This window comes from Trichechus manatus, unplaced genomic scaffold (genome assembly GCF_000243295.1).
Source record: "Trichechus manatus latirostris isolate Lorelei unplaced genomic scaffold, TriManLat1.0 scaffold00106, whole genome shotgun sequence".
Lineage (NCBI taxonomy): Eukaryota > Metazoa > Chordata > Mammalia > Sirenia > Trichechidae > Trichechus > Trichechus manatus.
In genome coordinates, this window is record NW_004444042.1 from 594,654 (window position 1) to 608,600 (window position 13,947).

The following is a 13,947-nucleotide window of genomic DNA, read 5'->3' on the forward strand; positions in this document are numbered from 1 at the left end:
CACTCCCTCTCACAGGAGGCTTTCCCTGAGCCCTCTGCCCAGTCACTCCCTCTCACAGGGTCCTATTGTATGTTCTTATTTATTCCTTTATGTGTGTATTGCCTGCGTCCCCTGCTGACACTTGAGTGTGGTCTGTCTTGTTCACTGTGCTCCCCCCAGCACCCAGCACAGGCCTTGGCCCACAGGTCTTAGCCTGCACCAGGGGCCTCACAAAGAGGATTAGGGGAGTTGGAAGGGGAGCCCAGGGGGCTGAAGGATGAAGAGGATTGGGCAGTGCAGGCAGCTACCTGATTTGGCTGGGCTGCCCTGAGGGAGCCAGATGGTATTGGTTTCTGACAAGCCTAAGAGCCCTGCGGGGGTCTTGGCTTCACCCGCCTAGCCTGGGGGCTGCTCTGGGCATCCCCTCTAGGGGCAGCCAGATCTCAGCTTGATGTCCAGGCCCAACTCCAACTGGCCATGTGACCTTGGATGTCAGTTATACCAAGTCTCAGTTTCCTGGTCTATAAAATGGGAAGATGGCAGGACCAACCCCAGGAAGTAGGTGTGAGGGGTCAACGAGATACGTGGACAGTGTGCCCAATCCAGTGTCAGACACACAGAGGTGCTTCATAAGGTCAGCCTGTGTATGGTTACTTTTCCTCTCATTCCAGGCCAGGGCCACTGGGCCTTCTGCTTCCCTCCCGTCTGGAGCTTTATGGGGAACATGGAGCCCTTGGGCTTTATGCCCACTGTTCCCACTTGGCGTCCATCTTGGCTTCTCCTCTCCCAGCTTGGGGCACCATGCTGCCCAGCAATCTGTTTACCCACTTTCTCTTGAAAGCTGACTCAGAGCCCTCTGACGAACTGCCTCACTGGACGCTGAGGTGCCCTTGCACATTGGGATACAGGCCATGTGGTTGGGGATGTTCACAAGCAAGCTCCTTCCATGTGGCTCTGCCAGCCAGCGAGCTCCTTAGCCTGGCAAATCATACCACAAGTTCTGGGCCTGGCCTCAGCCCAGCTTGGATCCCAGACTCTCTGGCTTCTGTTGTACGTCTGGCCTTTGCATATGCGATTCCACGTGCTTAGAACATTCCTGCTATCTTCAGCTGCTTGGCAAACTGTTATATACGTATAAGTGGCTCCTTTTTTCAGATTTCTGTGACCCATACCAACTCCCAGGCAGTTAATTATCCCTTTCTCTGTGCTGCCTTCACCTTGAACGAGATTTTCTGTCATCTCTCTACACATCTGTCTCTCCCACTAAAAAGGGAAGCAGGCTTGGTAAAGTCCTGTTCATCTTTGGTCTCAGGACTTAGCAGATAAATGAGAGATCAATCAACGTTTACTTGAACAGATGAATGGACAGGGCTCAATAAGTGCCTGTATAAATGGATAGATGGCTGGCTGGATGACTACAGAGCTCAATAAATGTTCACTTAAATGAATGAATGACTAGATTAAAAGATAACTGAAAACCCTTCAAGAGTCTGTCTGCTTTGCTTATGATGGAACATTTACCCTCATCAGACTTAAAATTCTCCCAAAGTAAGCCCTGTGCCTTCCTTATCAAGTACAGGGAACCGACAGAATCTATGGAGACTATGTGTTCCCATCAGACCCAGGTTCCCTGAGGGTGTGTGTGTATGGCGGGGGGGGGTGCGCACAGAAGGGCCACCCCCTCCAGCCCACCAGTGTCTCTCCATCTCTGGTCCCCCCATTATGTGGTGGCCTCCCCGACACCTGCACAGGCACGCTAAGCCCCAGCCGCCTTCCTGGGTATGAGCACAGGAAGGGGAGGTGTGGCCTCACCGTGAGACAGCCCATCAGGCTCTGCTCAAAGGGCCGCTGGAAGGCTCGCGGGTCCCCACACCAGTCCAGCAGCTCCGTGGCGGCATTGTGGAAGTTGGCAGGATTCTGTAAGTGCTGTGGGACAGAAAAGGAGGCTGCATGAGACTCCAGGAATGTGGTTAGCAAGACTAGCATGTGGGGTCTGGGGCAGGGAAGACCCCAGGCCCTACCAGGGAGGAGACTCTGAGAAAGGGGCAAAGGGGCAGGCTAGGATTAAGAAACTTCTCAAACTCCCTCTCATCCACTTTTCCTCTGTGTCTCCCCCACCCCCATCCCAATCCGAGCAGGAGTGGGATTAGCAGCCCCATCGCAATGCTAGGGGAACCAAAGTCAAGAGAAAGGCAGTGACATTATATATGTAACTGTTTTTCAGATGCTGACAGTGCAGGGATGGGAAGTCTGTGGGGTTCTGGAGGGTGGCACCTGGCTTTCATACATCAGGGCTGGCTCTCCCTGACCCAGGACAGGCTGACTCTAGAGATTCCTTCCTTCTGAGGAGACCCCTCCTTCACCTCGCACCACTGTCACAGCCCAGGTGTGGGCTCCCACCAGGTCTGGCTTCAGAGCAAGCTCTCCCATAGCCCAACAGGATGGGGCACAGGGGGTCAAACCCAGCTGAGAGGTGGGACTACAGTAATGCGCACAGGTTATTGTCATATTGTGTGGTCAGCATCTCCAGCTCCCCAGGCCCAGATTACCTGGACCCAGTCAGGCTGGCCTTGGGCTGCTGGCACTGTGGGAGGGGCCCTGCTCAGGCCCCTCACAGTCAGGGGTCTGAGTCAAGAGAGGCTGAATTCTGGTGCCTAGTGCTTAGTGCCCTGGTGGTGCAGTGGTTAAGAGCTTGGCTGCTAACCAAAAGGTCTAGCAGTCAAATCCACCAGCCATTCCTTGGAAACTCTATGGGGCAGTTCTACTCTGTCTTACAGGGTCACTATGAGTCAGAATTGGCTTGATGACAGTGGGTTAGTGCCTGGGCCTACAGATTTGGCTTCTGACCTGGGGGCATAGGGCTGATGGAGGGGCAGCTCCTATGCCCACCCCTTCACTCTTTAACACCTGTTCATGCCTTCCTGGGCCAGGCTGAGTGTGGCACTGAGCCCAGGAGGTGAATGACTTGCTCAGGGTCACAGAGCAGGTGAGGGGCAGAGCTGGGACTTGGGTATGGGACCTGTCAGGGTGGGTGTGCCATGTAACCGTGCCCATGTAGCAGATCCAGGGGTGATGGTGGGGAGGGCATGAGTAATTTTGGGAGCTTATCCTGGTTTCCTACAGGGAGGGGTACAGGCTCCCACAGGTCCCCAGAGGGCCCCTGGACCTGGCCTCAGTGAGAGGGAGTGGTGTACTAACTGACCAAGCCCCAAAGGGGGCAGGAATCCTGGTTCCTCCGTGTCACTCCCACAGGAGTCCCTGGCCCTGCCCAACTACCTGATGCCCCTGGGGTTGCAGGATACTCCATGCTCCCCCCAAGCGGGCATTGGGGTCTGGTCCATGGGACATGAAAACCCCTTCATCTGTCTCAGGGCTCCCCGCAGGGCCAGTACTAGGGTGAGGTGAGTGAGGTGTCCAGGATGCAAAATTTAAGGAGGCTCTAGATCTCAGGGCTGAGCCTGCACTTGCACTACCCTTAAATTTTGAGCGCCTCCTTAAATTTTGCACCCTTGGCACCTCCCTCACCTCACTCTACCCCCAACCTCAGATCTGAAACCCTCGGTGTGAGTCCAGGGGTGGAGGGCTGAGCAACAACTGCAGCACCCTGCCATGACAAATGGAGCCAAGCGCACCTGGTAGGGCATCACCTTCCTCTTGGACAGGAGACAGGAAGATCCATGCTCTGGCAGCTGTAACCCCAGGCCCAGCATCTCTGTCCCCAAGCTGGGGAGGAGCCAGGGAAGAGCGGAGACTTCAAGGCTCAGAGCTGCTCCTGCTCTCCCTCCTTGGGACCAGGAGGAGGTTCCCTCTTGGGCCTATCCCCATAGCTTTGGGGAAACACTGAAACTCAGCATGTGCACAGCCCTTTACAGTTTAGAACGCATTTCCTCGTTCATTCCCAGCCTCACTGAATTCTCTTAATACTCCTCTCCCATCCTTACAGGTGAGCAAAGGGGCTCTGAGGGACCTGCCCATGCCACTCAGCTGGGGCACCGACATCCCTGTCGGCTCCCTCCGGCCCTGGCTGGGCTGTCCTCTTGCTTCGAAGAAGCCCAGCACTAGCAGGTGCACAGTGACACCTGCTGCACGGATGGATGCCTGCATTCCAGGCTGGGGCCCAGGGCCCAGGGAGCTCTGACCAAGGACAAGTGTGCCTGGTGAACAGAAGGGGGGATGGGCCAACCCACTACCCTCAGGTCCGCTCAGCCATGTGGCAGGAGAAGCAGGGAGCTGATCCCCAGGCTAGATGGGGAAGTGGGAGGAGGGGACTGGGCCTCCACAAGGGAGGACAAAGAGCCCTGGGCTGGAGCCAAGACACCTGGGTTCTCATCCCTGCTCAGCCCACTGAGTGAAACTTGGCCTTGACTTTCCTCAACTGTGAAATGGACAGAATGGTCGCTTTCCTGTTTAGGTCACAGCCACGATGCATCTGGATCAAGGAGCACATCTGGAAACCCACGAGGGTGTCACATAGGTCAGAGTGCAGGCCAGAGACAAAGGGAGTGCTCTCTCCTGAGGCCCCCGTGGCCTCGAGTGGTGGCTGTCCCGGGGCAGGAGCTCCACCCCAGTCGTAGCTGCCAGGTCCCGGGACTGGGGGGTGGGTAGAGGGTGGCTGTGGGGCATCCTATGGGGCAGAGGCCACACTGCCTTCACCTCCTAGCTGCTGACCTGGGCTGGCCCCCTCACCTCTCAGTGTTTCAGTTGCCCCATCTGTAAAATGGGGTGATGGACCACCGCTTGCTCTGGGGATTTTTATTTCTTTCACTTAAGGCTCCCTACTATTGCTACAATGTGTTCGTGCAAGGCCAAGGTTTAAAAATGGATGGAAGCAAAGGAGGTGAATTAGAATTTCCTCCCTCCGCAGAAGAAAAGGGAGAGGAAAAGATGAAGGGAAGAAAGAGGGCAAGCAAGTAGCAACAAAGCACTCAGGCACGAGGCCCGGTGAGGATTAAAGAAGATCAGGCTTACTCAGCACCTGGCAAAGTGCCTGGCACGTGGGGTGCTCCCACGTGGGGCTCCTCTGGCTCCCCAGGAAGTATGCTGGAGCTGCTGCCCTTGGCCCAGGCTCCGTGCAGGGCTCAACGAGGGCAGCAGCCCCTAGCCCTGGATTGGCAGAAGACAGGAGAGGCTTCCAACTTCTAGAAACCACCCTTCCAAGGGGGCTGCTGGCCTCCCTGCCCTCTCTCTGAAACATGCCCCCTCTGAGGTCCAGGGTGGCATCTGGGTGCCAGGTGGAAAGCCGTGCAAACCAGTTAATTCCCTGCCCAGCAGTCTCCCTCCGCTAACTGAGTTGTTCCATTTATTTATGTGATGTCACACCCAATTAGCAGGGCTAGGCAGCCACCACACGCTGCTCACCGCACTCAGCACCACCCCGTGGGCTCTGGGATCTTGGTGCTGGAGCTCAGTTTTGTTAGGGCCCCCAAGCACCCATTCTTCCATATCTCCCAAGCCTCCAGGGCACCTTGCCCACCTCTGAGCTCCTCCACCCTTACCCCAGTCAGCTCACGTGGCCTTCAGCTTGGGCTCTGGGTGGTCATTTGTGGGTGCATCCCACTGGTGGAAAGAACATCAGGCACTCCCCCTTCGCTGGCTCTGTTGCTCAGCTGCTCAGCTGCTCTGTGGCCTTCGCCAAGTCCCTTGCCCTCTCTGTGCCTTTGTCTCCTTGTTTCAACCAGGAGGCAGCTGAAGTGCACAGAGAACCCAAGTGATAGAGGGAAATGCGTAGGACAGACCTGGTTCATATTCTGTCTCTGCCACTGAGCCACATAGCCCCTGGTACATTACTGAGCTTCAGTTTCCTCATCTGTGAAATGGGAGTGGGGACAGCCTGTGGGACTGTTGCAAAGTTTAGAGACAACATATGTAAGGCACCCATTACAAAGGAGGTACCCTGGTGGCGCCGTGGTTAAGAGCTCAGGCTGCTAACCAAAAGGTCTGAAGTTTGAATCCACCAGCCACTCCTTGGAAACCCTGCGGGGCTGTTCTGCTCTGTCCTGTAGGGTCACTATGAGTCGGAATCGACACAATGGCAGCAGGTTTTTTTTTTTTTTTTTTGTGCTGCAACTTATGCTATGGCTGCTCTACAGTTCCTTGTTTCTCCATGAGGGTAGAAATAACTCCCTGTTCCCTGCTGGCTGGCACAGGACATGACTGGTGAGTAGTTAACTGTCCAAAGGACAGTCCATCTGGCTGTGGAGGCCAGTTCCCTGCCCACTTCAGACGGGTCACCAGTGGCCCATGGGGTGGGCGGTGAATTTTGCAATCCTTTAATGGTCTGCTGATGGGAGCACAGATTTGAATCATAGGCAGAGGCCTCCCTGGTGGTGGCTGTTACTAGACATTAATACGCTGTCCTCCACCAGAAGGCCTGCCATCTCCACAACTCTCAGAAGATCTGGGCTACATCCAGCGGCCACTGAGACTGCTGGGGCAGAGCAGGGCACACCAGTACCCAGACCAGGGATTGGCAAACTTTACAGTGATGAATTAATCTACTTATCCACCTATCTGTCCATCAGTCCATCTGTGAATCAAATGATCCATCCATGCATCTGTCCATCCATGCACCTGTCCATTCATGCATCCATCCATCTATCCATCTACACAAGAATCAATTCATCCATCCATCCACTTACCCACCTATCCACTCACCCATTCACTACTTTATCCATCACTCATCCACCTATTCATTTATCTACCTATCTGTCCATCCATCCATAAGCTAATTTATCCAGCCACCCACCCATCCAATCATTCATCCTTTTATCCATCCATCATCTGTACCCATCCACCACCCATCCTCCCACCTAATTACCCATCCATATGCTCATCCAACCACCCAACCATCCAATCATTCATCCTTTTATCCATCCATCATCTGTACCCATCCACCACCCATCCTCCCACCTAATTACCCATCCATATGCCCATCCATCCACCCATCCATTCATTCCCTTATCTATTGATCTATCAGTCCACCCCTCCCCCACCTTCCCATAATAGATGTGGACCCCACTCCTGGGCTGGACACTATGCTAGACTCTTCTGACCTAGAGAAGAATATGACACATCCTCTGTCCCAGGGAACTCAGCCTGGTGGACGACCTGACATATGCCCTGCAGAGCCTGTAGCTCAAGAGAGAAAGAGCAAGGTAGCTGTGGGGCACCTAAAATGGGAGTGGGAGAGATACTCAGAAGGGCACTTGGTTTTGGGAGGCTGCTGGGCAGGGAATTAGCTGATTTGCACAGCTTGACCTCTGAGCTGGGCATGGTGCAGAAAGAGGACGCTGGTTCTCCAGCACCATGAGGCAAGGAAGGCGGGTAGGCAGCTGAGCCAGAGGCCCGCAGGGCAGATGGGCAGCAGGATGCTTAGGGGGTGGTGGATGCCAGCAATAGCTAGAGCCAGGGCGGGTGATGGAGGGAGGGTTGGCTCAGCTGCAGCCCCTCCCTCCAGCTAGAGGCCTGCACAGCAGGCATATCCGTCATCCTCAGAGCAGGCAAACATGCTGCCTTTCTTTTCTGATTAGGTTACGGGCGCCTGAGACTCCACAGTCCTTAGCCAGCCGCTGTCACCCTCTGGGGCAGCTGTGGAGCAGACAGATGTCAGCACTGAGCTGTGTCTGACCAGAGGTGTGGGCAGAGGGTCAAGACTGACCCAGGGGTATGGGGACAGTCTGCTCCCACTCACAAATGTGCCACTGTCTGGGCCAAACACGGTGCCCTGGGCCTGCCCCATCTCACTCCCCTGACATGGCGTGCGTGCATGTGTGTGCACAGGTGTGTGTAGGGGCAGGCTGGGAGAGGCCAGCTGAGGCTGTCCCTGGCCTTCCGGGATCTCCAGCCCTCACTGGCTGAGCATGCATTATGATGTCCATTCTACAGAGGAGCAAGGTAAAGTGACAACTTAATCTAGGCCACAGAGCTAGTAAGCGGCAGGGCTGGACTCAGGCTGGACTCAGGCTGGACTCAGGGCTGGACTCAGAGCCAGGCCGTGAGGGGCTGGTCCTGGGCAGGACCCAGGGGAGGACCAGAGGCTGCCTGGCCAGGAGTAAAGGGAACTTGATTCCTGGGAGAAAAGTAAAGCTGAGGGAGGGTCTTAGAAGGACCCTCTTAGTGCCTGGCACACCAGGTGGCAGGAAGGTACTGCTAGGGGTGGGGGTCACTGCCGGCTGATCCCCGAGGGAGATGGGAGAAACCAGGTCAGAGGCAGAACTGGGGGGGGGGGCAGAGCCCAGCCCGCGGAGGAGGAAGGGAGGCACACTGTCTGATTTCTATCCCATGACAGTGAGCAGAGGCGTAACTGGCGTTTGGGAGAGATGCTGGGGCTGGGCTCAGTCTGTAACAAGTCTTCTTCAGTTTCCTCTCGCAGACCCTGCGTGGGCTCCGGGACTTCTCTGTCTGATGCTAATGAGAGTCCACACATCCCTCATTCCCATAGAACAGCCTCCATGCCACCCGGCAGGCACCTCGCGGAGGCTCCGTCTGGGGCGAGGGAGGGCAGGCTGGGTGGGGCGGGCCCTGAGGCCAGGCTGAGTCCCGCCAGGGGGCCATGAGAGCAGCCTACCCTGGCTACCTGAGCTTCCTACTAAGTCCACAGGCCCTGGCCCCAGCACCCACTCATGTCATGAAGCACTGAGGACAACAGCCCTCACCGCCCCTGGCCGATCACCTGCTACGTGCTGGAGCTGGACTGCCTACTTCACCCACAGGATCCTTCCAGCACCCTACCAGGTGGGCCTGACTGGGGAACTGAGGTTCAGAGAAATGAAGCGACTAGCCTGAGATCCCACTGTGGGTACATGGAGGGGTGAGGATGTGGGTCCAGGTTTATCTGATTCCAAAGCCTGTGCTGCATCCACCACATCCGTCCCTTCCTAGAGTAAAATGGCATTTCCTAGTCTGTGCTGGTGGGCAGTGGTGGTTCAGTGCTAGAATTCTTGCTTTCCATGAGGAAGACCCAGGTTTAACTCCTGGCCAATGCACCTCATGTGCAGCTACCACTCATCTGTCAATGGAGGCTTGCATGTTGCTATGATGCTGAACAGGTTTCACTAAGACAGACTAGGAAGAATGGCCTGGCGATCTACTTCCAAAAATCAGCCAGTGAAAACCCTATGAATCCCAGCAGTCCGATCTGCAATGCATCATGAGGATGGTATGGGACTAGGCAGTGTTTCCTTCCATTGTACATGGGGCCACCGTGAGCCAGGGGCAGCTAAAAACAGTCTGTGCTGGGCTGCTTGAAGGCTGAGCCTAGAGGGTGGGTGCATCACTTCTGGCCACCACTGGACTCAACCCATCTTCAGGTGGGGATTGCTGAGTCCACTGTGAAGGTTTCCCCACCTCCAAACTATCCAGACAGGGTACTGGTGGGCGAATCACCTCTTGGGCTTGGTGTGAGCCGTCTGCAGGATGGGGAACATGCTATCCTCAGGGACTGGGCCCTCCCAGCACTGGTGAGTCTGAGCTTTGGGCTGTGTGACTTCAGCTACTCTCTTCCTCTCTCTGTGTCTCAGTATCCTTTTCTGTAAGATGACCTAATTTCCTAGGACTTTTTCTTCTTTGTGTCTTTTTTAGAGAATAGCTGGAGCGGAGGTGGGGGCTTGTCTGAGAAGGCACTTCATTACATCTTCATGAGAGCCCAGAGCACACAAGCAGAGCCCAGAAGGTGAGACACTAGCCCAAAGTCACACAGCTAGGAAGGGAGGGGAAGTGGCAGGAGATATCTGGCTTCAAACCCAGGTATGTATGGCTCCATGTTAGGCTGGTCCGTGCCAGTTACTGTCTCACCAGGTGAGTGGTAGGGGGGCTGCAGGCAGCCAGCCGGTGCCCACCACCTTGTCCCAGCATCCACCGATGCCCTGCCACAGCGCAGGACTGAACCCCCATGGCTCTGCCTGCCTTGTTACCTGGCCCCTTGCCAGCTGGGCCAGGAGAGCAGGGGGAGAATGTTCCCCTGCCGGTGCCCGGGCGCTGTCCACCCACCTGCTTGATGCACTGTAGTCGGTCATTGGTCTGCTGGATGTGCCTGTCCATAGAATTCATTCTGGCCGTTTCAGCGGGTTCTACCCGAGAGCCATGAACGTTGTCCAGCCTGTGAAGAAAGAGGAGAGGGGGTGTCACTGGGGTCAGGCTAGACCTGCCAACCTCTGCCTCCCAGCCACCCTCAGGCCACAGCACAGACACGCTGGCCCAGTGACCCTGGTAGGTTCTAGGGCCTATGTGAGTGGTGGCGGCCAGTGCCCAGGCTGGCCTGCGCTGGAAGAGGGACTTGTCTGGTGAGCTTCATCCATGCAGACAGCTTTAGTCCCCATGCCCATCCCTGCCTGCTGCCATGTGCCCAGGAAATACTTCTTAACACCTATACCGTGCCAGGTCCAGGGCTCCATCTAGGGGGCATGTGGGGATTAAAATGAAATCATTTTCCATGTTCAAGGAACTCTGGATCCAAGCCTGTATGCACTTGAGGTCCCCTATTAGGTGACTATTTGTTGAGTTCCTATTATGAGTCAAGTGCTGGCCCAGGCACTGGGCATACATAGACACCGTTATAGTCCCACTTTACAGCTGAGGAAACGGAGGCTCAGAGAGGTTACAGTTGGTTGGGTAGAAGCCAGCTCCAGAATCCTGGCATTCCCATTACAACCCAAATTTGTGGATGGGTACTGGGGAGGGGCCATGGTCCCCCACTGGAGGCAGCTTCAGCGTTGCAGGTGTGTGGGTTGGGGAGGCAGTGGTGAGGTGTCACCCCCTCGCCTACCCCCGAAAGCCCCCCAAGCAGGGGCCACTTGTTTCTCCCCTGAATTTACGTGCACAGACCCTCAGCCGCATCACGGGAGAAGGGTTACTGGGAGCCAGGGACAAACCACGGTGGGGGAAGCAGGGAACATCAGAGAGCCTAGAGAGGGGAGGTGAGCCATGCTTACTGCCCACCAGGGTGCTAGGTGCCAGACTGCACAGGCACCCCATGGTAACCAGGGGCTGTGACGGCCCAATCCCCACTCCAGGCATGGGAGAACGCTGACTGCCAGGGCCCAATTAAGAAGTGCAGTTTCCACAGACAGCCTGCCAGGGAGGGATTCTGAGCCGAAGGAACCCATTAAACAAAGGCCTGGGTCAGCTCAACTCCTGGCTCAGGGGCCTGAAGGGGAAGTACAAAGGAATCCTGGGCCTGTGCAGGCCTAATCCCCTGTCCCACAGAAAATAGCCGGCCAGGACAAAGGGCCTGCAGTGGCCCGAACGGCCAACAGAGGGCGCTGCTGATGAACCTACCTGCCCAGGGGGCTACAAACAGGCAAAGGGGGCGGGGGCGGGGGGGGGGCGCTCCGGGCTTCTCTCCAGGGTCCTCTTCCTCCCTCACTCCAGTGAGCCACTGGGTCGGTCCCCCAACCAGGAGGGGCTTGGACTGGGCATCTCTGGTTTTCTGGGCCTTGCTTCCCCGCTTGTAGAACAGGACGGTGAGGGAGAGGGGGATCAATCAGGTGGTCTCACCAGGCTATACGTTTGAGTAGTAACTTTTCCCAGGATGGGCATTTTGCCCTGGGGGCAGAGACTCCGTGGTGCTTTGATAAATGCTTGTTGAATGACAGACAGATAGTTTCTGGGGCCAGGGAAACTAAGCCCACCTGGGGCGGGCACAGCAGGGGGCTGCGGGCCTCACTTTAGAAGAACTTCCCTTAACAAACTGCAAAGGGGGAGATAAACCTATTCAAGTTCTGGCTGGCCTCTGTGCTGGCTTATGGGGAATGCTGTCTGGAGGCCAGTGGTGAGACAGAGTTGGCTTCTGGATTCAAAGAATCCCAGGATATCAATGGCCAAAGGTGCTCAGAGGCCCCCCCAACCCCAATACCTGGGCTGGTTTTGGGGAACCCGAGGCCTAGAGGTGAGTTGTCTGAGGGCACACAGCACGGCCTAGCTGAGCCCAGACTCCAGGGGGCTATTCTCCCAGGCAGGGCTCCACCTTAATTCTGGGCCTGGGACAACTGGAGACCTCACAGACCACAGGGACAACTGTGTCGTGTGCTGTGTTTCTTTATCTATAAAAGAACAAAATGTCCAGCTGGTTAAGAAGGCACACGTGTATAAGGTGTGACCCATGGTGGAGAATTGGGGTGATTAACCCCAGGAATGGAAGGGACTGGTGGCTACAGCACTAGTAGAAAAAGGGTCAAAGTCTGAGAAGGGTAAGTGTCCCAGACAAGAAGAGGGGAGGGACGGGGCGAAAGAGGCACGAGAGAGGTAGCTCGTTGAGAGGGACAGGCTGGGACCTTCCATTTGCAGGCACCTGCTCCAGTACGGCCGCAGGCCAGGCACTTTGCATTGCTAATTTAATCTTCATAAGGTTCAGAGGTGAAGTGACTTGCTGGAAGCCACACAGTAAGGAAGCTGCTGAGCTGAGGTTCAAACCTGTCTGCCTTTCTGTTACTGACGCTGCTGTTCTCTGCACGCCCCTAAAACTGGAGATTGGAGCCTCCCTGCAGGCCCTGCCCCAGGCTGCGACTGGGCCCAAGAGTTGTCCACCTGGTCCCACCCAGCTTGGCCGAACCTGTCCACTTGCTTCCAAGGCCACCCCAGCACCACTGGTCTACCTGCCTGGTGCATGAACGTGGCGAATGCTCGGTGGCCAGCAGAGGTCGCCCTCCACTGTGGGAGCGCCCGCCAGGGCTCAGCTTGTTGCCTCCCGTGTCCCACCTCCTTTAAGCTTTACAAGGCCTAACAAATCCTCCGTGGCCACGCAGCTCCAGCGCCAAGGCTCCCTTCCAACCCAGGGACACTGTGGGCCTGGTCCTGGGTCCACCTCTGGCCTCAGCCCTTCTGCAGCTGGTCTGGGGGCTAATGGCTGTCTGTTCCTGAATGCGGAGTGGGCTCAAGCAGTCGGTCCCCCACCCCACCCCCTCACAGAAGCCACGACTCTGGGCTTCAGGCCCCCTGGCCCTCTCTCCTGGTGTGAGCAGCCAAGAGCTGGTAGGAGCTGCTGAGCTAGTCAGCACAGGGGCCTAGAGGGGAGCCTGGCTGCGGCCAGCCCTGCTCTGACACCCCTTGCTGTGTGAATACGGCAAGAAGCTTGGCCTCTTCAGACCTCAGTTTCCCCATCTGTAAAACGAAGGGCTAGCTGGCCTTTGGCAGCCTCCGAGCTCTGGCATCTTAGGATCTCTGTGTTAGGAGCTCCACCTGTCCGGAACACTCCATCTGACAAGTGCAGAGCACTTGGCTTTGAATCTGCAAAGCCTGACCCAAGGCAGCCCAAGGAGCCTGCAGGCCCAGGAAGCCTGACCCAAGGCAGCCCACGGGAGCCCGCAGGCCCAGGACGCTGGGGAGTGCTGTTCCTCCAGGGTCATCCAAGACCGCAGATGCTGCCCCTGTATCAGCCACCCACCTTGGTTGTGCCTTACGATCCATGTACTTCCTTGTGCCTAAGCTCAGTTTGCCTTAATTTCATGCATGTAAGTTCTGGATGGTGACATCTGGGCTGCCAGGCTTCCTGACATTCAGGTGAGCCCCTGAAGACGGACCTTGCCCTTCTCCCCGCCCAGAACAGCACTGGCCCAGGCCACCCTAGCAGCACCCAGCTCAGAAGACGAGCTCAAGGCAAGCTAGCTGCCGTCAAGCACACAGGGCTGGCAGTATGAGGGCGCTGAGAGCCCTGGTGTCACGTGGCAGGATGGGAGGCAGAGGCCCAGAGCGGGGACAGACTTGCCCAAGCCTCAGAGGGTGCCAAGCGTGAGCTGGACTGGAAGCCAGTCTAAGCAGGGCCTGATCGTCTCCAGGCTGACAAGGCAGCCAGTAGAGTGTCTCTGGTGTTCTGGAAGGTTGAGGGAGGCAGATAGGCCTTGGTGGGCTCCACCGGGACGTGGGGTGTAGGGTGCTCTTAGCGGCCCAATGGGGACATGGATTCCTGGAGGCAGCTCCCTGGGGTGGCGGGTCAACATTGGCTGTGCTCACTAACTGTGTTTTGTCACTCTGAAG

At 56.4% G+C, this 13,947-nt stretch overlaps 1 protein-coding gene across 1 annotated transcript in view; it reads right to left on the reverse strand.

Annotated features, from left to right (window-relative positions):
- ZMIZ1 (zinc finger MIZ-type containing 1) overlaps positions 1–13,947 on the reverse strand; it is a 188,287-nt gene that overhangs the window by 109,474 nt on the left and 64,866 nt on the right. The window contains exons 2-3 of the mRNA XM_004383162.2: positions 9,967–10,075; positions 1,792–1,905 (exon numbers count right to left, since the gene is read on the reverse strand). Of these exons, the coding sequence (XP_004383219.2) occupies positions 1,792–1,905; positions 9,967–10,075 (223 nt within the window). The remainder of the gene's footprint in view (positions 1–1,791; positions 1,906–9,966; positions 10,076–13,947) is intronic.